The sequence below is a fragment of the Corvus hawaiiensis genome, chromosome Z, assembly GCF_020740725.1.
Source record: "Corvus hawaiiensis isolate bCorHaw1 chromosome Z, bCorHaw1.pri.cur, whole genome shotgun sequence".
Classification (NCBI taxonomy): Eukaryota; Metazoa; Chordata; class Aves; order Passeriformes; family Corvidae; genus Corvus; species Corvus hawaiiensis.
Genome location: NC_063255.1, coordinates 75,356,475 through 75,378,838, shown reverse-complemented (window position 1 = coordinate 75,378,838; position 22,364 = coordinate 75,356,475). Strand labels below are relative to the sequence as shown.

The 22,364-nt window shown below is 41.9% G+C and overlaps 1 protein-coding gene across 2 annotated transcripts in view; it reads left to right on the top strand.

Moving 5' to 3' along the window:
- The first annotated feature begins 90 nt into the window (after positions 1-90).
- The window catches only part of RAD23B (RAD23 homolog B, nucleotide excision repair protein), a 37,565-nt gene continuing 15,291 nt past the window's right edge, over positions 91-22,364 (top strand). The window contains exons 1-5 of one of the 2 annotated variants that reach the window (XM_048291232.1): positions 91-277; positions 14,149-14,230; positions 16,666-16,745; positions 18,964-19,211; positions 22,281-22,336. In XM_048291232.1, the coding sequence (XP_048147189.1) occupies positions 212-277; positions 14,149-14,230; positions 16,666-16,745; positions 18,964-19,211; positions 22,281-22,336 (532 nt within the window). In that variant the 5' untranslated portion in view covers positions 91-211. Of the gene's footprint in view, positions 278-2,039; positions 2,067-14,148; positions 14,231-16,665; positions 16,746-18,963; positions 19,212-22,280; positions 22,337-22,364 lie in introns of those variants that run through there. The other variant, XM_048291233.1, reaches the window with a different exon arrangement.

Below are 22,364 nucleotides of genomic sequence, written 5' to 3'. Positions count from 1 at the left end.
CCCTGCCCCCACCCCTCCTCCCGCTCTCCCCGCCCTCAGGCGCGCCCGCGCCTGCGCCGTGCCGGCCGCCTCAGAGGGCGCACGCGCGTCCCCCCCACCCGCCGAGCCCGACACCGCCTCCCTCCTCCTCCTCCCTTTCCCGGCCTCTTCCCCACCACCTCTTCCCGGGGAAGGGACGAGGGTGGCCGGAGCGCGGCACGCACCCGCCGCCATGCAGATCACGCTGAAGACCCTGCAGCAGCAAACCTTCCGCATCGACATCGACCCCGAGGAGACGGTGCGCCCATTCCCGGGATCCCTTCCCCCCCCGCACCCCACCCCACCCCCGGGACGCGGCCGTGGAGGGGGATGCGGGGATTTGTCCCCTCGCCCCCGGGGAAAGGGAGGCACGGACCCCTCCGGTGAAGGTGGTCGGAGCTTCAATGAGGGGTTGGGGCCGCGGGGGTGATGCGGTGCCCGCCCGGGATGATTTTGGGGGATTCGGGGCCGGGGGGAGGGGGTGAGCTTAGCCGGGGGTGATGAGGGACCCCTTTTCCTTAGGATGCTTCTCGGTAAGAGTGCCTTCCCATCGCCAAAGGAAAGGGGTTTCCGTGGCCAAACCTCCGGCGGAAGGACTTTTCCCCCCTTGTTTTTGAGGAGAACGCCCCGGAGGTGGGAGGGGGAATAGCTCGGGAGATGGAGAGGGGGAATAGCTCTGAGGTGGAAAGGGGAATAGCCCGGGGAAATAGCCCAGGAGGTGGAAAGGGGAAATAGCCCGGGAGATGGGAGGGGGAATAAATAGCTCACGTAGTCCTGGGGAGGAGAGGAGCGCTATAGGAAGCGAAAGTTTTCCCTTTCGGGCCGAGGGTTAGCAGTCAGTGGGGCACAGATCGCTGCTGATTTATAATGGGAGCACTGGGAGAGGGGATATTGCCAGAGCATCTCTCTCCCGGGTGGGGCTGGGGGTGCAGCAGAAGGAAAACGTGGTGGTCCTTCCCATCCTCCCATGGATTCCCGCCAGAAGGGAAGTGCTGGGAGAGTTGTGGGGCTTTTCTGCTGGGGCAGGAGCGTGGGCTGGAGAGGGGCTGGTGTTTGCTCCCAGGTGCATCGCCGTGTGCCCGGGCAGGTGTGTGCTGTGGAGGTGGGAGAGCGCGGGCAGGGTTTATTGTTTGGCCTCACGGGGCGAGCTGCAGTGATTAATCAGTCTGTGCTTAGGATGGGAGGGAGTGCGGGAGAGACTCTGCTGACCCTGGTGGAGCCGGTGTTGGGGTATGCGGTGGGGTTCACCGCAGCCTTATTCCCCCTCACTGGTGCCTTTGTGTGTGTCTGATGATGCTGCGAGTGAGGAGGAGACATGTTTTGTTTCCAGGTGAATGTTCTCCTCTGGCACACGGCGTCTGCTGGAAAATCCTCGGGGAAATGCAGTGTTCTGAGATGAGAGGAAGGGCCTTAAGTGAGTTGGCAGGGTTGGAAGTTGCCTTGTCACTTGTCTGAGCAGGGATGGTCACTCTGATAGCAAAGTCCAGACACACTTGTGGCCTTGGTTTGAAAGATCTGGGGAGGCTGGCAGCTGAAGTATTGTCTGCAGCAAGCTTTCCTGTGACTGGTGGGCAGTGAAGCTCTAGAAACTATGGAACATTGTATCTGGTTTTATAAAGTCTGTGGGTTTGCTCTCTTCTATCTTAGGAAAAATAAAGGATGACAGTTAAAAGTTGGATCAAGACCTCATTTGGGTTACCATTATGACTGAGGGACGTGGCAAATGCCTAGGAGAAGCATGGGTCAGAAACCTTCAAATATTTAAAGCAGAAGTCTTTGCTGTTACTGAGAAAACTCTCTTTTCTTTTTCTCTTGTTTTCTGCATTCAGTAAGGTCCTGGGAAGTAAATTCAAGGAGAGGACTGAAGGAATGTTGCCAGTCAAAGCCCTCACCAGTTTATGAGACAGCAGAATGCAATGACTACAAGTTGGATTGTGGGAAATGAGACTGCACCCTCTGTTTATAAATGTGGCTGCTACAGTAGCTCAAAATAAAGATGCTCCTCATGAGCATAATACTTCAGAGTTTGGCCAGAAATGGGTGGTAAGGTAGGGAAAATTTGGGTAGACTTTGAGGAGAACTTTGTTTTAAAAAGAGCAGGGTAAAGACTTGATCTTATTATTAGCTGTAGAGGGGAAAAAATGTTTAAATTTCCTTGTCACATTAGAAAATTACAAAGAAATTGCTGTTGGAAGTGTTAAAAATCCTATAACTTAGTAAAGAGAAGAACACTTTGAGCCTTCAGTTGCAAACTGAGTCTTAAAATCAGCAAATGCTTTGAAATGTACTGTGTTGAGGAAGTGTCACAAGTATGTGCTTGGAAGTTCTCAGTCAGATTTTTTGAAATATAGAGATTTTGTCTAAGTGTGCTGGTTTCTTAGATTAATTTCCTAACACCTTGAAACGTGTTTCGTGGAGTTTGGGAAACATTACTTTTAGTCTTTGGACCATGTGTGTGTTTCTCAGATAGAGGTAAGCTTGTTTGCTTGGATTTCTGCCCTGTGCTGTGACAAGGCCAAAAATCATGTAGTAGTGATAGACACGGGAAACCTGTTGCTCTTAAGTTGGGTTCTGGTTCTGTAAAACTGATTTTCTGTTTCTAGCAGTTCCTCCCCTTACTCTCATTACCAAATTAATCTGGAGAGACTTTGATGTTACTGTGCAAGGTAGCATTCTGACAAGACTTAATGCTTGTAACTGAGAGCTGTCATCCATAGTAAGGAATATTTAAACCAACCTCCAGTAAGAATTTGAAGCAACACGCTTCCTAATAACTAATTAGCCAACTGGTCTTATTTTTTTTTTCCTGTTGAATCACACAGTTGAATTTTAAACTTGCCTTCAATAGTGTGACTCTAGTTTTGGTTTAGTTATGTTTTAAAACATTGGCCAGCTGAGTATTTTTAGTGAGTAAAAAGTACACTTAAAGCTATCCTTGCTTGCCAAAGCACTAGGTAAAGACTGTCAGATATTCCTGACTGACTAAAGAAGATGAAAAGATTTAGCCTCACGCCCTGTTACTGGAGAAGGCCTGTTATCAAGTGGAGAAATTTTTGCAGGCCTGGCTATTTTTTGTTAAGTTTTGTGTTGCACCCATGAAGCTCCACACAGGGGTGGATTTACCCGTTGTGATGATTCTGGTGTTCTGACTGGGGCCACTCAGGGTTTGAGCATTCACCCTTAACCAGGGGAAATGGAAGCATGTATCCATCTGCACAAGCTGCTGCTTCTTTTTGTTGCCTGGCTGTGAGAAAGTAAATATGTTAAACATTGTGTTAGGAGCAAATCATAAGCACTGCCTGACACTGATGCAGACCTGTGTAGCCACATCTCTTGTCTGAGGTGACAGTGCTGACTCTGTAGGCTTCTGAATGTGGCATTTCTGTTGTAGTTATCACTATGTAGACGTGAAGCAGGGTTTTAAAAATCTTCAGCAAACATTCTTAACTTTTGAAGTGAAACACCAGGCAAAAGTAAGTCTGTCCTGTTTTGTTTTCAGCTGCTCCTGTGCTGTTAACCTAAAAACCTGGTTGTCAAAATGCAGAGAAGTGCAAGGAATATTCAGGATGTCAGCAGTCTTTCGGCCACAGCCTGTGTCACATAATACGGGCTTTCGGATTTCACTGTTCCACCACAGCACTTGAACACCCAGGAAAAGCCAGCTTGTTTAACACCATGTCAGCAGAACACTTAGTTGTGGAAGTTTGAGCTTCTGCTGTGTTCTGGTGTGTCCTTAGTATGTGTATGGTTTATTGTTAAATGTGTTTATGGGGATTTTTGGATGCTAATGTTACTGTGTCAGAAGAATTAACTTTGCAACAGTTCTGCAAGAATCAGAGACTACTGCTGGGTGAAATGGTGAAAGCTGACTCCAGGGCTTGTAACCTGTGAATGTACTCTTGACAGCCTCCTTCCTACATGTGTTTCAGTGCAGGTTAATCCTACAGAAGTTGTGGGTAAGAGGATTGTTTTTGTATTTCCCTGGGAGTTTATCATTTTTGTGGTTAGAGGAAGAGTGCTCAATTCAAAATCCAAAAGTACCCTTCTAGGTTAAAGGTGTTTTTCTGTTTGAAGTCTTGGTATTTTTCTCTAATTGCTCCTTGGGTTGTACAGTAGGTATCTTTCAGCTTTTCTAGGGGATTGTTTTGTTGTTCTTGCCTCTCCATAGGATTATATTACTGAGTGTGTGCTTGCATGGGCAGAGGAGGTGTGAATTGGAAGGGCTTGTACTTGCTGCTTGTGGTTTGATACATGACTCTGCAAAATTTTAACTTCAGAGATCACTAGAATAAGAGTATATGCGGGTTTTTTTTCATTATTTTCATACTTTCTTCTCAGACTGTAGCATTTTCGAGTTATGGTCTGTTACAGTTCATGTTTGGGTAGTTAACTCTCTGGGGGTTTTTTGCTACTGCTTTTCTTTGGTGGATAGTCCTTTTCTGTTTCCTGGCTAGAGTTAGGATTTTCAAGCAAGGCAGTTTTGATTCTTGGCTGAAGAAGGCTAGGCTTTCACATGTTCAGGAATATTTTCCTGAAGTTCTAGTGAGTGTTTTAATATAATTTCCAAAGACCTTTGGGCAGGGTGACACTTTCTTTTTTTTTTTTTTTTTTTTTTAATTTAATAAAGGAAAGGGTAAGATAGCATAAATTACTTAATACAACTAAATTATTTTATTCATATTGGAATGTGTTTTTACATGTTACCCGTTTTTCAAATGCCATGGCTCTGCCCATAGTTTTTCAGCTATTTTATTGAGAATGTTTTATCCAGTTTAGCTGTCAGCAAAGTTAGCTTTATACTTTTACTAATTTGGCAGTATTGTGCGCTGTATTTCTCAAAATCTAAACTTTCTTGGGCCACCATTCACAAGGTGACCAGTACACTGAGAAGTTAAATATAGAGCCTGTGCACACTTAAGGATAGCTCTGTACATATGTTTAAGGTCTATTTTGCAGATATGATTGGAAAGCAAGGGTATCTGTCCTTGATATGGATAACAACAGGCCGGAAGGTGTTCCCTTTGAAACTTGGTGAAAGTGGAGAGTACATTTTAATTAAAAAGAGTTAATATGAGCAGATGATCCTGCTACTGTCTAGAGCCCCATTGCTGCCCTTGTGCGTAAATGGCTGTGTTTACCGACAAACCTGTCAAAAAGTACTTTATTTGAATTCCTGAAGCACAGGAAAGGATATCTGTAGGTGTGAGATTGGGTGGTGCAAACTTACAGCACTAAAAGGTATGGTTGGCAATGTCTTCTCCCACCGAGGTTTGCCTCTTTGGTCACGGTTCCCTTGGGTGGAGTGGACTCAATGAAACAAATCACTCTTTATTTCACAGGACACGGTGATGTGCAGCATGTCTTACCCAGTGCCTGTAAGGATGGCTGTCCTCTGTGTGCTGCCCTGCAGGGAGCACCAAAGGAACGGGAAAAGGAGAGGGAAGGGCTGGCTTGCCTTGGCTGTGAGCACACAGAGTGTTGTCTACACACTGACTCTGGTTCTCCCTCTCTTTGTCTTTCCCTATGTTTTTGTGTCAGAGGCACCCCTCCAACTGGCTGGTCAGCCTGCAGTATTGGAAAAGGGGTTTTTAAGTGTCTTCTTAGAATTAATTGAAATGACTTGTCAGTTTTCTTCATACTCAGGTGACTGTGTCACTTTTATACTTGTAAATCGGTTTGTGGGGAATTTGCCTGTTGTAAAAATTGCCTGCCTAAAGCTACTGGAGGGTTTTTTGTGCTAATCAACAAGACCATGCAAGGGTCACCACTAAGAATGTAAGCTTTCTCCCTAAAACAAGCCTTTGTGGCTTCAAAGGCAGGACTGTCCATCTTTCTGCTTTTCTTCAAGCTGCAGAAAACAGAAAACTCTAGGTTGAAATTTGTGTTCCTGTGTTAGTACAAAGCTGCATGAATGTAGCTCTTCTAGTCACCTTTTTTGCATCAGAAAACTGGCCCTGGTGTCTCCTCTTTCAGGCAGGGCTTAGATCATTTTTGAAATGCAGGGCAGAAGCATGTGGAGGCCTGGAGGCCAGCTTTGAGATCAGAAATTATTTCTGTTGATCTCTGGGCAGTGCATAACAACAACTGCTAGACTTATAAATTTCCCCTGCGTTTAGATGAGCTCAATTTTGTAGAGGAAATTAGAAAGGCAGAGGTAATTGCATAGAAAGTAAATGTCAGGGCTAAATTTGGGTTTTTACCTTGCCAATTCCAGACTATTTTTCTTCAGAGAATGCTTCTTTCTTTATATGCAAACTTCAGCACAGTATATACAAGTAAATACAGGAGTTTATGAATGCTTTATGCTGTTTGTTTTTAAATGTTGGAGTAATTCTAGATGCCTTGTTTATTTGAGTACAACTGGGTTTTTTTCCATGCACTTACTAAGCTTATAAACCTGACTGGATTCACGAGGCTCTTCTTCTCCTGTGATTCTTCCCAGTTACTGTATCTGTTGTGCCTTTGAGGCCTGAAGTAGGGCAGCGATCTGTTCGTGTAACCACCATGATTGCCTCCTGACTAAATGCGAGTGCCCTGTTTAGAAAGACAATATAAGAGAACACTGTAAATGGAGTTTTGTGCCAGAAAAAGCTGCTTTCATAGTGTGTAGAAAGAAGTAGCTGGAATCAAATGCATTCTTAGAGCAAAAGTACTGTAAAGCATTGACTTAGGAGTTAACTAGTTTCTTATCCTCTGTGTGTTTTCAGTAGCAGGCACAATATTTGTCATTAATCAGTTGCTGATCATGGAATTTGATTAAGGGTAGTAAAACCTGTTGCACTGGTCAGTTTGTTGCTTCATTAGCAGGTTTATTGTCTGACACAGCTGCATTGTCCTCACCTGACTTTGAGCAGTGTCTGTATAGCAGTGTAACGTGTGGTGAATATTTTTGCAAGGGCAGTGGGAGGAGAAAACTCAGGAATATTAAGCCTATATTCTAAACAAGTTTCTGGACTATGATGCCCTCTCTCAGGGAGGAGGAAAAGAGTAAAGCCCTTTGGAGTAAAAGCTTTTGTCCTTGTCTAACTGTGGCTTTTCCCAAAGTCTGGGAGAAACCTGTTAGCCTACTACAGAAAAAAACATGGAGTGGTAGAGAATTATAAGGTAGATTAAAAGAAAAATACTTCTGTGCAGCATTTCTTCTCAAAGAGAAGCAGTTCAGCAGTAGGCAGGTTGGTAGTGAAGGTCTTTCAGAGTTGGTCTTGGGATCCATCTCTTCATAGTCCTTTTATTCATTTGATAAGTATTTGAGTACAAATCAATAGAAGCATGATGGCATTGACAAACACAAAGTTTAACATTAGTATTAGGCTGCCTAATTGAGGGTCAGACTCTGGTACATGGCTCTCAGATGAGCAGCATAGATTATTTGGAGTTGGATTCATGAAAAGGTGAAGCCCTGAAGATCACAGATCCTGAAAGGGAGAGTAGTGATGCTATTCTGCTTCGAGTGTGCTGGCCGCCTGTTCCCACGGGGAATGAATTTCTACCTTAGGAAAGAGGTGCCTGGAGCCTGTGGAGAACTGTGACTCTTGACATGAAAGGAAACTGAAGAGATCTACTTATTAACTCACAAGTTTTGGTAAAGTTGTGTAAATGTTTTACACTGGCTAGCATCATGGGATGTGGGAAGGCTACTCATGCTTGAATTAGAACATCAGCATGAGAACAAATCGGTATTAATAGTCTGTGAATTAACTTGGGCTGGAAATTAGAAAGAGACTTCCAACATCAGAATAAACTTTGTAGCAGCCTCCTGGTATAAGTAGCAAACAACCTTACTTGTCCTTAGGTGCATCAAATTCCTGATGAATATTGTGGTGTGGAAGGTGGGTTTGTGGCTTGATGTCACAAGAGATTCTTTCCAGTTTTGTATTCAGTTTCTCTCAACATCTCAAGAAGTTCAGAAATTTGTCTCGCCTGTGTAATTATACATTAAAACCAATGAAAGTACCCTGTTCGCTTTTACATTAGGATTTATGAAATGAGTCTCTGAATAAACTGAGGATTTTTGCCTCTTCTGTGTTAACATTTATATGAGGTAGGAGAAATAAAAATTGCTGTGAGAGAGGGAAGGGGGAGGGTGTTTGATCAATGGGAGCTGCTTGCCTGGATGGAACCCAGCATGCCCTGGTTGCTTAGCTGGCAGAAAGTGACTGCAAGGAACAACTGGGAAACTCAGCACCGGTGATTTAATGAAATCCCATTTTTAGGATGCCTGTCTGGGATGCAGTTGATGACTGGTATTTCTTTGGAAGACCTCGGTTTTTCAGTTAGCAGTTGATCAGCTCTAGCTCTTTATTAAACAGATTGCATGGCATATATTCTCAAGGACACTGTGTTCTGTTCAGTTTCTGAATAGTAGGGAGAGTTTCATGTCTAAATTCATAGGGGACAGAAGAAAATCATCCTGACCTGTACGTGTACTGTTTCTGAATCTTCAGGGTAAAGTGTTTGTAGATGAATTGATGCTCATTCTTAAACTTATTGCCATAAAGTACAGGCTCCCTTTATTGTGCTGTGAAATTTTATAAGGGCAGAGAAAAAATGGGATTTGGTGAGGACTGAAATACATTTTGAACTCTAATCAGGTTGAATAAAGCTAGGAAGCCTGAAGGTTAGGTTTATGGATCTGTATTTATGAGAAAAATGCATCATAATCTATGGATGATTTCTCAGTTTGACAGATCAATGTGCTGGGTGTGCTTCCCCAAAATTAATTTTCACTTAATGACCATGAACCAGTGGTGGTGCTGAAGTCTGGGTTCTCAGCAACCTAATTTGCTAGAGGCAAAGTTTGGGATGTTGCTTTTTTCAGCAGTTCACTGCACCAGCAGGTGGAAGATGCAGCTGTCTTTCTGAAAAGCATTGAGAGGGCTTCTCCCTCTCTCTCTCTCTTTTTTTGCCTTTTTTTTTTTAATTCCTCCTTGAAAATGGAACATCTATGGTTTAAATCTAAATAAAGGTGGATCAGACTACTGTCTGACATACAGATTGTTGCACCCTCATGCATTTTCTTCTCTTAGCAGAATTAATGGCACAGTTATTTCTCACTAAGTCTTCAGTCACTCTAGTTAGAACTACAACAGGAAGTTCTGTGCCACTGGAATGTTACTGCTAGAATTGATGTATCTGATCTTATCTATTCCTTTTTTTATTCTGAGAATTGTATTGTATCCTCTGCAAATGATGTGTTTCTGGCCTCCTAGGCTAGGCAGTGATGAAAGCCAGAACAGGCAAGCACTTTTTGTTTTAGCCTGAGTATTTCTTGAACTCCTGTCTCTAACAGGAGAATGATGAAGTCTGCAGCTGACTGCATTTTCTTGCAGATTCAAGCTGTAGTAGTTAAGAGTTGTTTAAGTCCTTTTGTTTGTTCTTTTGAATAGGTGTGATGCAATCAGTTCATTGTATTCATTTGAGATATGACACATTCCCTTATCTAAATCACTATTCTTTATAAAGCAGTTAAGCAATGCTCTGAAATGTTCTCAAATGTAATCTGGAAATTACTCGACTATTTTGTGTATTTTCAGTTTTAAAGGAGCAAGTGGAATGACATTATAGAATTTTTAATTTGTAATTCGGAGCTCATGGTGTGCTGCTGTCAGTCAACCTAACGTATCAGGTATCTTCGGATGGCGAAAGTTCACAGTAGAGTGAATGTCCATTTAAATGAGAGACCTATGTAAATGATCTTTCCTTTTGCAAATGGCAGAGTGTCTCTGGACATAGATAGCAAAATACTGTAAATTGGCTCAGTTATGTTAAGCTTAAATTTGTTTCAGGTTTTTGTAAGCTGTCAGCCAGAGAATTGAAGTAATTTGTGTTCCAGTTTAGGATATAATCTGTTCTTAAACTCATTGATGTACATGGCAGAGAATAAAGACCAGCATTGAAAACTGTAACAGCCTTTTCTCTTCAGGATTTCCAGTCTTTTCAAGAATTAAGAAGTTAATGGTAAGCTATAGTCAAAGATTGTCTCTGTTCTTTAGAAGCAAACCTGTAGTTTGTTCTTATGTTCAGACCACCATGGTTCTGTAACTTCATGGTGTTATTTGCATTGATAACTACTTCACTGAGGCAATAAATACCTTCACGTGGATCCAATTACTGCATAGTAATTAGTGTATTCCTTAGTCTGTGCTGACCTAGGCCACCACAATAATAAAGATTATGTCAGTATTAGTATTCAGAGATGATTTTAGGATTGTGGAAAGGGATTGTACAGCTGAAGTACAGTCTCCTGTGTATCCAACAAGGCTGAAACTGCCTGTGGCTGCCGAGTTACTTTTCCTAGGTGCAGTCCTGTTGAACTTGGGGCTTCATGCTCTTGGTGGTCCTCAGCACATCAAAGATGTGGACCTGTGTGAGCTGGTCCAGAGGAGGTGACGAAGATGTTCAGAGGGGTGGAACACCTCTTCTATGGAGTCAAGCTGAGAGAGCTTGGATACAAGACTGAGCTGTGTTCAGGCTGGAGAAGAGAAGGCTCTGGAGAGACCTTGGAGAACCTTCCAGTGCCAAACAGGGACTTAGAAGAAAGATGGGGACAGACTTTTTAGCAGGCCTGTTACAATGGGACAAGGGATAATAGTTTTAAACTAAGAAAGGGTATGTCTAGAGTAGATATAAGGAAGGGATTTTTTACAGTGAGGATGGTGAAACACTGGAACAGATTCCTAGAAAATATTTTTTTCATTTCCCTTGGCCCCATGGTGTAAAAATGGAAGTTTGCCTATGTCTGAAGATGAATGCCATCTGCCAAAGGGATGAAAGCATAGTCCTGCTTGTTGCAGACTTATGGCAGGGAGAACATTTTGGGAGGTTTTTGGAAGAAGGCAGTGCCCCAGGTCACTTGCAGTACATCAGTCACATCACAGTAATTAATAAGGGGAAATGCTGCACGCAGGTGGTCAGCAAAGGCAAATGAATCGTTGGATCCTCCTACAGTAAATATCTTAACTCCTTTTCATGGATCCAATTATTGTGTAGTAAATCCACTTGTGTGTTCAGCGTGCCCTGACCTAGACTTTTAGCTGTTCAAACATTTATGTTTGAGAGAACACATCTTGGTTTTGTTCCTTGTGGGAAAAAGACAGTTTTCTGGAATAAAGCAATAGAAAATGAAGAGGACAAAGTAGACATTTGAAGCCAGTACCTTGATTGATGCAGTGGACATGAAACAAACTTTAATTTTCTCCCACAAAATGGATTATAGACATAAGTCGCATTGCAGTATTTGTTACGAATCTATGACAAACGTGGTAACAGGGTACAAAAGGAGTAGTGTCGAGTCATTATCTTTGAGTGATTGGTACAAGTGCGTAAGTATATATAACCAGTGTTAAAAAGTAGACATTTAGAAACATAACTTTTAACATGATTCAGGGGATTAATTTGCCCTAGTGCATGCAGGACTTTAATTGAAGTTGTGTGAAGTATTAGACAGTATTATTAATTAAAGTTTAGGAAAAAACTCCTTGGTGGCTTATCTGTGGTGAGGGAGACTGTTCAGTAGCAAGGTGAGTGACTTCCATCCTTAATAACTGGAGGGGAATTAACAAATTATAGTTTGAATTTTCAAGAAAATAAGCTTTAAAAATAAGTGTAAATCCAAGGGTAGGACAGACTGTTGTAAAGTAATGGCATGAGAATGATGCTTTCAGCAAATTATTAAAACAAGTAATGGTTTGACTGTCCTCCGGACTTAGGTGTGGCAGTGAGCTGCTCTTAGTTTTGCTGTGGGAAAGCAACTGCCTGGTTGGAGACTAATTCCAAAGCATTTGGAAGGTGCTGGGATGGCATATATGATACAAAATACCAAAAGCATCCTTTCTTCATCTGCTGGGGAAAAAGAGCTGGCTTCCTATTTTGGTTTAGTTCCATAGACGGAAGCAATATGTTGTGTTCTGTATCCTTGCAGAGTTTTATGAAAAAGGTTTTTAGAATATTCAGGGAAAAAAAAGTTTAGAAGGTGGTGTTGGCTTGTAGTAACAAGCTCATAACAGATTGGTTGTCTTTGTTTTATGTATACTGAGAGTGTCTGTAAGAAAGCAAGAAGAACGACTGTGTGTGCAGGCAGTTTGTCTCAAAACATGACTTCAGATGTGTCAGTACAGGAATGCTTCTACAGGAGCTTGCTTTACCTCCTCATGGTGGCATTTTGGAGTCTTTCTGGAGAACTGAGAGCATTCTTACACACGACAGCTAACAGTGCTACTTGAGCTACTGCATGTGGTGCTGTGAAAGTGTGGATGATTGTAGCGGGTTGAGTTCGAAACCGGGCGGAAACACCAATTAAATGTAGTGGTTTTGGTTCAAAATATTCATTACTTACTTATTTTCCTTCAGTGAGATAAGAATTAGGAGAAAAGCAAAGCAGGCACAAACCTTAAACAGTTGCAGTACAATGAAAGAGTTTTATTACTAATAGAATTAAAAGTAAAGAGAAAATAACAAAAAAAAATTAAAGCAAATCCCACCCCCCCCCCCCAGCACTTCTCTCCTTTTACCCAGCTCACACAAGGGATAACAGAACATGGGATGTTAGTCAGTGTTCCAGTTCGTGAAAAGTCTCTCTCTTATGCTTAAGGAAAAAAGGGTTTTCCTTCAGTTGCACGTGGTTCCCAAACTGCCACTAACAGCAGATCCGCCCGGAAACAATCTGCTGTGTGTAGAACATCTCTCCCATGAAAAATCTCACAGTTCCTTCACACTACAGAACATGGGCCATCACATGGGGTTATTCATCTTTTTAAGGATAAGTTATTTTGGCCTGCACACAAAGGCTTTTCTTCGCCACAAGTCTCTAACAGCCTCTTACTACTTCTATATAGCCTGGCATAGGCACTCTTCACAAACTTCATAGGCACACGTTGATTCTCCACCCCCCCCATGTTCTTCAAATGGATTAAAGAGACAAACAGTTTGTGGTATTACAGTTTCTTACCACGGCATGCAAGAAGGTTTCTTTTAAGCTGCGCGCCAGAATCGCGGCACCGCCCTCTTTTCTCCCGTCGCCATGCTCAGCTCCGTCCCACGGGACTCACTTCTCTTTCTCTCTGACTCTGAAGCCGCCATGTTGAAGGGTGTTCTTGTTCGGGCTTTACGGTGGGGAAAGCCTCGCTCCCTCTGTGCTGCTGGCTGCGTGGTGTCCTCTTCAGTTCAGCACGGAGTGTGCTGGCTGCAGACAGGAGGCTCTGCCGGCTCCCGTTGACTCCGCCGGCTCCGCATGGAGAGGAGAGGGACCCGCCTGTCCCCAGAAGCCGCGCTGGATGGGTTTAGCTGTGAGCAGTCCATGGCTGGTTTTAGCTGCCTGCGGCTCTGGGACAGTTCCCCCCAGCGACCCAGGGTCCGTGCCGCGGCGATGGGAAAGGGGGAAAGGGGCAGTGGCCCCGGCCCGGCCCAGCGGGGCCGGGAGGCTCCGAGCCCCCCCACCTTCCAGCAGGCGAGCTCCGACCAAAAGGGGAAGTCCCGCCTTTCCGTGCGGTTTAAATATGTAAATTGTGAGAAGCGTCATTGGTCTTAAAGACTGTCCATCAACTCAGGGTCAACCCAATACAATGATGCATCAATGGTCCATGCAAGCAAGTAAATGTGTAGGCTTAGAATTGCTGTGTGCAGCTCCAGAAATTGAGATGGAGGGGGAAGAGTTGAAAACAGCTTATGTAAGATAAGCATCTGAACAGTTTGCACAAGTCTTTGCGTATGGGGACTTCAAGGCTGAATGTCATAGTGATCTTACCAAAAAAAACCAGGCATTCCCTGAAGAGTGGTTATGATGATGAAGACCTTCAGCTCTGTTTGTAGCAGGTGTACCCGCTGCATTCAGAGAAAGAACAGGGCAAATGGGTCAAGAGATGAAAACATGGTTGTTCCCCAGATTTATCAATTTATATTTTCACTGTGTTGTACACTCATACTAATAACTTCTCTTGGAGAAATAATTACCTAATTTGATTCAGCGCAGGAGACTATTTGTGAGGGGGACATGTTGCTCTGCAAGTGGTTACAGTGACATATTCAGAAGACTGATAAACTTGGCATAATCAAGACATGATTGAAACTACTCTTCAGTATTTAAAACTTTGTACTGTGAACTTTGTTTTCATTAAAACTGTTTTTGTGCTTCAGGTGAAGGCACTGAAAGAGAAGATTGAATCAGAAAGGGGAAAAGATGCCTTTCCAGTAGCTGGCCAAAAACTAATTTATGCAGGTAATGGATATTCTGAAGGTACCTTATCTGAACCTGCCTTTTTTATGTTGTTGTTTGACTTGGATGTGAATGCTAAGTCTTCTAAGAATTCGAAGAACTGAAGTACAGACAGGTTAAAAACCCCCACAAACACAAAACCAAACTTGGCGTCAAAGGGAGCTCTTAATTTTGAATTAGAATTTTTTAATAGGTTTTAGTGCATGTGGGTCTGTCATCTTTGCTCTTACAACCTGATGTCTTGGGGATATGCTGGGTGAAGAAGAAATAGCTTTTGTTACAGGAATTCAGGATTTAAGCAGGTCAAAGCTGCTGTTCCGGCTTAATTCTTTTCTTGTTGCATTTATGCCGTGTATAGCTGAAGCATTGCTGTATATACCTCAGGGAATTAAAAACCAGATTATTTCTTTTGGATTAACAAAAGAAACCCACCACCAAATGCTTGCTGTACAAAGGTACTTCCAATATTTTCAAGCTCTGTCACTAGAAATGTGTATTATGTACTAGCAAAAACCAGGCTAATGTCAGTTTAAAACATGAAATTAACTTTATTTGAGCTTTATCTTACTTGCCTTGTTCGTTCTGGCACTAATACATAAATCCATTTTTTTGTTCTCACTTCATGTCAATACTTTGGTGCTATTCCAGTACTCCCTCTAGTGTTTTTTTTTTTTTCCTCTAAAACTGAGTTTGAAAGAAACTTTGGTGGAATTTTTGCTTCTGTCATGTACTGCTTTGTAATAGGTATTGTCTTTTCACTTGTAGTAAGCTAAAGCCATGGGTGACAGTGGAGAGATGCTAATGGGAGTGTTGTGAGTCTCTGTCTTTGTACAGCTCCTCAGGACTATGTCTCATAGCAAGTTTTATGTCCCTAGTACTTCAGTGAAGGGAGTGCATGTCAAGAACATGAAGGTGCTCTGAAACCTCCATTGATTGTTCCAGAAAATACTCCTATCTGACTGCAGGCCTCTATCAAAGGTGGAAGTCTTATGTATAACCAAGAAATGTTAACAAGGCAGAAGGCTTTGTGCAATGTCTGTAACTGCATGGCACTCTTAATATTTTGTTTCTGTGATTGCAAAAACCAAGGATTGCACAAGATTCTGTGACATTACGTGAGTGTTTTCTGAAGCCAGAATGTATCTGCAGTATTGTATAAGCCTCACAAGCAGTGTGAAATATAGGAAATAAGATTGAGAATATAATACTATCCAAAGATTGATTCTCTTTTTTTTCCTTTTTCTTGGACAAGAGATACAAGATGATACTGATGACATTTTTACTTTTATTAAAACGAGCTGTAGCATTTGGTAAACAAAGTGGTAGCCCCAGCTGACTCTGATTAGAGGCAGGTCCATTGTGTTGATATCTGTATTAAGGTAAGGTCTAGAAACCCTGAGAGTGGTGTGTCCCGAGAAGACAGGATGTCTGTATGTATACTTTATGAAAGTATATATATTATATTACATACACATTCATTAAAGCCTTTCCCAAAGTGCCTATAAAAAATCATAAGTAGACCCATGTAGGTTCTGAGTCAGATGCTACAGGTACTTCTATTACTGCAGTACATGTAATACTTTCTCGAATGCTTGACCTGCAAGACTGGTGGAACCAGTCTTTTGTGTTCTGAGTGCCATAAAGTGTGTGTTGCTTGATTTCCTTGCAGTCATCAGGATAAGGATGTATCCTTCTAGTTGCAGCCCACTAGCACGGAGAGACGTTGTGAAATAGAATCAGCGTGTGGCACATCTTCAGAAACTTAATCAGTTTAAATTGTAAAATACTCCCTGAAAATTCTGTAGTGGAAATCGGTCCTGTAAAACTCTCTGAAATACAGACTTAATTTTCTGATTTATGCTGCTACCTCTAAGTCAGCTTATTTTGAGAAAAGCAAAGAAGTATGTGGCTTACTGTGTTCCTAGGTTCTTGTAGATGTGATGCAAATCTATTTTGTCACAGTACCACCTCTGCTTATGAAACATCAAAAGTGGTAGTATAAGAAATGTTTCTGGGTTTGTCTGATGGCTTTTTCATCCTTCTGTCAAGGTGGCAAGTTATGGAATGGTTCTAGCTTTTTCTAATGTTTTAGCCTTCTTTTAATAGCAAGTTGTTAAAGTTGCAAGGTCACAAACTTCTTACTGCAGGTAATGCTCTTACCTGAAGACCAAATGGAAGATAAGTAGAAAGGAATTTCCCTTACTGTGTAAGCAGACTTAAGTTACTTGGTTAAGCTTTTGGTATGTTAAAGCCTTTCCCCTGTGTTACGTGTATCTTTGTTATGGGTCCAGTGAATCTTTCCAGATTTAATGCTTTTATTTTAAATGGTTTGAAGCATCTTCAGCACTTAGGGCAGCAGCCCTCAAGCTATGGAAATCCTAAGATCATCTATTGATTTGCTAAACAACTTCTTAATTTCTACCTGTTTAATTTCCCAGGTAAAATCCTTAATGATGAAACTGCTCTTAAAGAATACAAGATAGATGAGAAGAACTTTGTGGTGGTTATGGTGACAAAGGTGAGTAATTGTTACTTTTGAATAGGAAGCTTCATTAATTTAATTCTGTTTTTTCTTATGATGAGTGATTGTATATGCCCATCCTTAAAACCAGTGGAATTTCATCATATGCAAGTTTTGGTCAACAGCAAAATGCTTGTGTGAATAGATAAAAAATACTGCCTCACAGTCCTGGTTTGCCTAGGCTGATTTTTGCTGCTGTTCTGTGCTGAATGTTTGTATCAAACAAAAAAAATTGCTAATGGCTGATTTTACTGTTTATTCTTTCTTGTCTCCCTGTTATTTTTCTCCTTTTGTTATTAAAAGGAAGAAGGCAACCTAGGTAGTTTGTTGTTAAGTCCTCTGTATGGAACTCTTCCAGCCTTGCCATGTTGCTTTTCATAGTTAATGGCTTTTTCTTCTGTCAAGCTCAACAGCATAAACCAGTAGAGACAGGATACATCTGTCAGTAAACAAACCTGTGGGTTTTGAGAGACTGCAAGTGCAATTTACAGGGAATGACTGTGACACACGTGTTTGAAGTATTTCTTCTCTGAACCACTTGTCAGGCTGCTTCCAGGAATCATGCCACTGATTTTCCAGGCATTCCAGACCACTGCAATGTGAATGAAATTGGCTTCGTCTCTGTTTTGGAATAGGAAATTAATTTTGAAGCTAGAGTTCCTCCTCCTGACAAAGAAAACATATATTCTGTTACTTCTATCTGGTATTACTAAACATAATTAAACGTCTGGGCTTGTTAAAGATAACTGTTGTTTGCTGTCTTCCTGACTGAACAGCTTTCTCATCTGTGGTTTGCCACAGAGGCATTTATCAGTGCAAGAAAACAGGTGCAGATGAGATGTCAAGAGTCCAGTTTTTCATTTTGTTGATGGCAGAAGACTCCAGAGAAGTTGTGCAATTGCCCCTCCTGGAAGTTTTCAACAGATGTGTGGCTGTGGCATTTAGGGACCCGGTTTAGTGGTGGGTGTGGCAGTGCTGGGTTAGATTCAATCATTTGAGACCTCTCCTCAACAATTCTATGATCACACAGATCTCCATGAAGATCTGCTAAATTCAGTATATTCTGATATTAAAGGACCTGTAGTTTTGGTATTTCTTCAGTCTTACAATATTTTTGCTAGTCTTGAAGCTCAGTTGTCCTTTCCTGATTCTGTTGTAGGTAGACATGCCCAGTCACGTAGGCACAGACTGCTAACTTTGTCTGATGCTCAGACATTGTTGCATTAAGGGTTTTGGAATCCAGCCGAAAATAGCTCCCCTTGCATTCCAACTGTGTCAGTGTTTTTCTTTGAGTGCTTATTAAAATGTTATTTGCTGTGCCCATCACATTGGTAGCTATTCATTCTTACCCTTACCTCTCCTTGCAGACAAAAGGGAGGAAGTAGATGTTTCCTACTTCAAGCAAACATTGTCTGAAAGTGGTGAACCTTGAATAAGTAGTTCTGTTAAAGTTCAGCTATTTCTCTTGGAAAGGCAAAGATTGGGGTCAGCTTTGTCAGCCCTTGGGGCTGTTTCTGTACAATGGGATTAATACTGCGTCCAAGAAAAATTCATGTTAAGAGATATGAAGATTATTTCACAATTGCATACAAGTATTATCCACTCTAAATTTTCTGCTGTAAGTTTGGTAGTCCTTCATTCTTCTCTATCCTTAGTGCTCACTTTAGAACTGAAGTATTTGAGATGTTGTTGCAGTGCTTTGAATGCAAAGATTGCATAACTAAAACATGTTGCAGGTGAAGTTTAATTTTTCTTCGCATCTTGTTTTCCAGCAAACAGCATTCATAATGAAATGTGATTTCTGTCTTAATCACTTTTTTCCAGATCTGAGTGATGAGAAAAGCTTATGCTTGTTCTGCAGATGCTTTTAGGCAGCTTGCTTGGTTTCTTTTGGAAAATGTGCTTTTATAAAACACAGGGTTGTTTTCATATTTAGAATATTGTGGTCTGTAAATATTTAGATCTTTGCATTTCACTTTCTCCTTAGAGTGTGAATGCTCAGGTGTGTAAGTACTTCAGTGACGGTCTCAGTTGCTCGTTTAAACACAGAGAAAAGCATTAGAGATTTAATGTCTTGCAATGTTTTAATGTTGTGCTTGATGTTGAGACAGCAATATCAAACACAAATGGTCTTAACAGAACTTAGTGTGTTTCCTGTAGAGAGCTTGGATTTATGAGCTTTGTGCTGTGCCTGAGCTCTGTTGTCCTCCCGTAGCCCAAAGCAGCAGCTGGAGCGACTCAGCCGTCAAATGCCACTTCCACTGTTGGCTCAACAACTGCAGCTCCCACAGCAGTTGCTGCACCAATCCCTGTTGCTGCCCCTGTGCCAGCTCCTGTCCCTCCACCACCAGCACCAGATGCAGTGGCTTGTGAACCTGCACCTGTGAGTGCTCCAAAAGAGGAGAAGCCAGAAGAAAAACCACCTGAGGCACCAGCTGCTGTCAGTCCATCATCAATTGACAGGTATGAATAAGCCTCCAAAAATGGGTTCCTATTTCTGTCCATTTCTGTTGCTTCTAGTTCCAGTCATTCTCTCCATTCTATATAATTTTTCTTCTTTCTTAAGTGTAATTTCAGTCTCTAACTCAAGTATAATATTACTGCTTGTAAGAAGCACCCCTCATTGCTTATGCCTTTTCCTGTGGCAAAAATATGGTCTTGGGAATAAACCTGTGGAGTGGAGAGTTAAATGACACAAGACTTTTGTTCCTATTAGGCATTTCAGAGTTGCTGTCATGCAAATTTCTTTTCAGACTGAGGATATTCACCTGCAATGGGGCTCTACTGCTCACAAAGCTCTTGAAGTCTTAAGAGGAGTGTGTCCTGTCTTGCTCATAAACCTCTGATTGTGTTTTAGATCATATTGGTCAGATTTGTACCCTAAGTTCTTTATTGCTGTATGAGTCTCTTAATTTCTGGAAAGAGCTTTTTCTTCGAAAATGGAGGATGTGGTATTGCTCTTAATCATGTAATGCCTTAAAGCTACCAGTTTATTTTTTCTGAATGTTCCTTGGCCCATATGCAGGTAATGGTGGGACCTGGAAAAACTTTTCAAGTCAATTCTCTACAATTGAGAAAATCAAATGGAAGTTGGAGGTTTCATCCCTGTTGTATGCTGTTGCCTTTTTTTTGCTTGCTTTAAGTTGCTTAAGTATTGCATGGGATTAAAACGTTGTTAACTGGAATTTAATGGCCCTTGAAGTGCTGCATAGCATCAAATCTTCATTTTTCATAATCTGGTTTTTAATTTGTGTGTCATTTCTGGGAATACTGGTGCACAAGACAGTATTTTTAAGTGATTGTATTTAAACACCATCGAATACTGATTTGATGATAATGAAGCGAAACTTGGAATTGCCTAATGTCTTGAAAAACTCATCACAAATTTCTTGCACTAAATATACAAATTGATGATTTAATTTGCATTTCTGAGAAATTAGTATCTCTTAGAAATGGAATGCAAATGGATATTCGTTTATAAGTCAAAGTAACTTAGTTTGTGAAAATATTAATGGGTGGGGTTTTTTCCTTTTTTTTTAATGCTCAGTTTGTCCATTAGGTTCAAAGATCAGTCTTTCGTAATGACATAGTGTTTTCTGTATTTTTAATGTACAGATTGCAGTCTTACTAAAAAAAACTGCAGTAAGGGAGCCTCAGTGTACGTATTTAACAGGAAGGAACAAAATAATTTAGCATATACATTAAAGTTATCACCTGCTTTGATTTCAGTGAGTACTGTTTCCTTCTGATTTGCTTTAGAATTTAAATTACTAAGGCAAGATTTATTGACCCAAGGCCAGGCCAGCTGGCGTCCTGCTTTGCCTTTGATCTTTTTTTGATTGTAAATCTTACTACTGACAGATACTAGTGAAGCATTCTTGTTGGAACAAATTATTTCTTGCATAGATCTTACAGAGATCTCTGTAAGTGCCTTGTTGGATTTTTAGTGGCGTCTTCTGGAAACATTCAGATCAATCTGATGATCTTTCACTTGCTGGTAGGAGTTGCCAACTCTGGTAGCCTGATAAATGTGAGGCTCCTGCAGCTCCATGTCCTCAAGTCTATCACGTTATCAAGACTGAACATGTATTCCCAAAATATGCACACAATATGTATAAACCTGTGTGTCTGGCTGCTTAGGTCAGCTCAGGCAGGGAAAAGCCTATCACTCATGCAAGATATATTAGCCACATCCTGTTCCCCTCTGGCTGTTTAGGGCAAAGCCCACTGCTGCAAAATGAATATGTACAAAATACAAACGAAAAATACAAATTTCTGTTTTGATAGCTGGCCCTTAGTATTTGGCAAGGTTTTGGTACCTGGCCTGGGGACTGCCTGAGCCCTGCAACCCTGATACTCAGATTCCCTTTGCCTGCACATGCACACACACACAGGGCTCACCCAGGAACTGGCTGCGGTCCTTGGCCTTCAGACTTCCACAGTGTCTGGTCTCAGCAGTTGCTGGCTCCACAGGTGTCTGGATCCCCCTAACTCAGAGTTCCCTGTCCCTGTGGACCCTTGGAATTCCATATACACATGTGCATGTAGAATAGAGAGAGAGAGACACACACACACACACCCCCTCCATGCATCATGAGAAATTTTAGAAGTAGAATTTAATAAAAAGACGGGATGGACTGGCAGTGAGGTGCAGAGCGTGGCCAGGCAAGTGTTTCTTACCTATGACTGGCCCTTTTTCTCCTCTTTTTGCTCTCTTAACCCGTGCTTTTCATCTGCATGGTGCTTTGGTGCTTTTCCTTTCCCTGCCTTTGATTCTTGCTCTAGATTTCCCCCAGAACTTTTTCCTGGCACCCTGTGGTGAGTTGTACCGCCCTGTAGGCTGTAATGCTCTTGAAGGAGTCCTGTTGACCCACCCTGGATGGCACCCTGAAAACAAGGGGCTGATGCTTTAATTTGCAGCCCTGGGAATGGGGCACCCTTGGCTGTGGCTGATTAAAACTGGTATTCCTCTGCCCACTGTTGCGCCTCTGTGTTCCTTGCTGTTCATGGAGGTGAGCCTTTAATCCTGTAATTTAACAACTTTGATAACTTGAGATGGAGTAATTGCAAATGTTAGCAGTTTATATTCCTGGGAAAGTAGTATACTGAGATTTTAATAAGTGCCTGCCACCGACCTCCTTGGGTCCTCATTGAGATCAAGCTGGTGACTGTGGGGAAGCAGTTAGCAAGACTGCTGTGTGCTTTTGAAAATCCACCTTGTTCTCCCACCCTTTAAAGCATTCAAGCAAGCAGATGGCTAATCCCTGAGCAGATGGGCAAGAGCCAAACTTCTGGGGGGTAGCGGGGGAAGGTTGTCCTTGTGTTAAAAATGCTAGCATTGTAAGTTTGTAAAATCTGTTCTCACTATAGGACCAAAAGAGAGCTCTTTGGAAAGCTTTGTTGGTTTTTTAGAAACAAAAGGGGCTATTAGAGTTACAGCTGCTGCTGCTTTTTTTTTTTTTTTTTTTTTTTGAAAAACAGGAAGTTTTCCAAAGTTTTGTAATTACCATTGCACTTGTCTTCGTCTTACAGTACAACAGGTGATACATCTCGATCAAATCTTTTTGAGGATGCTATAAGTGCACTTGGTAAGTGGAGAGTTTTTTTAATGTAGAC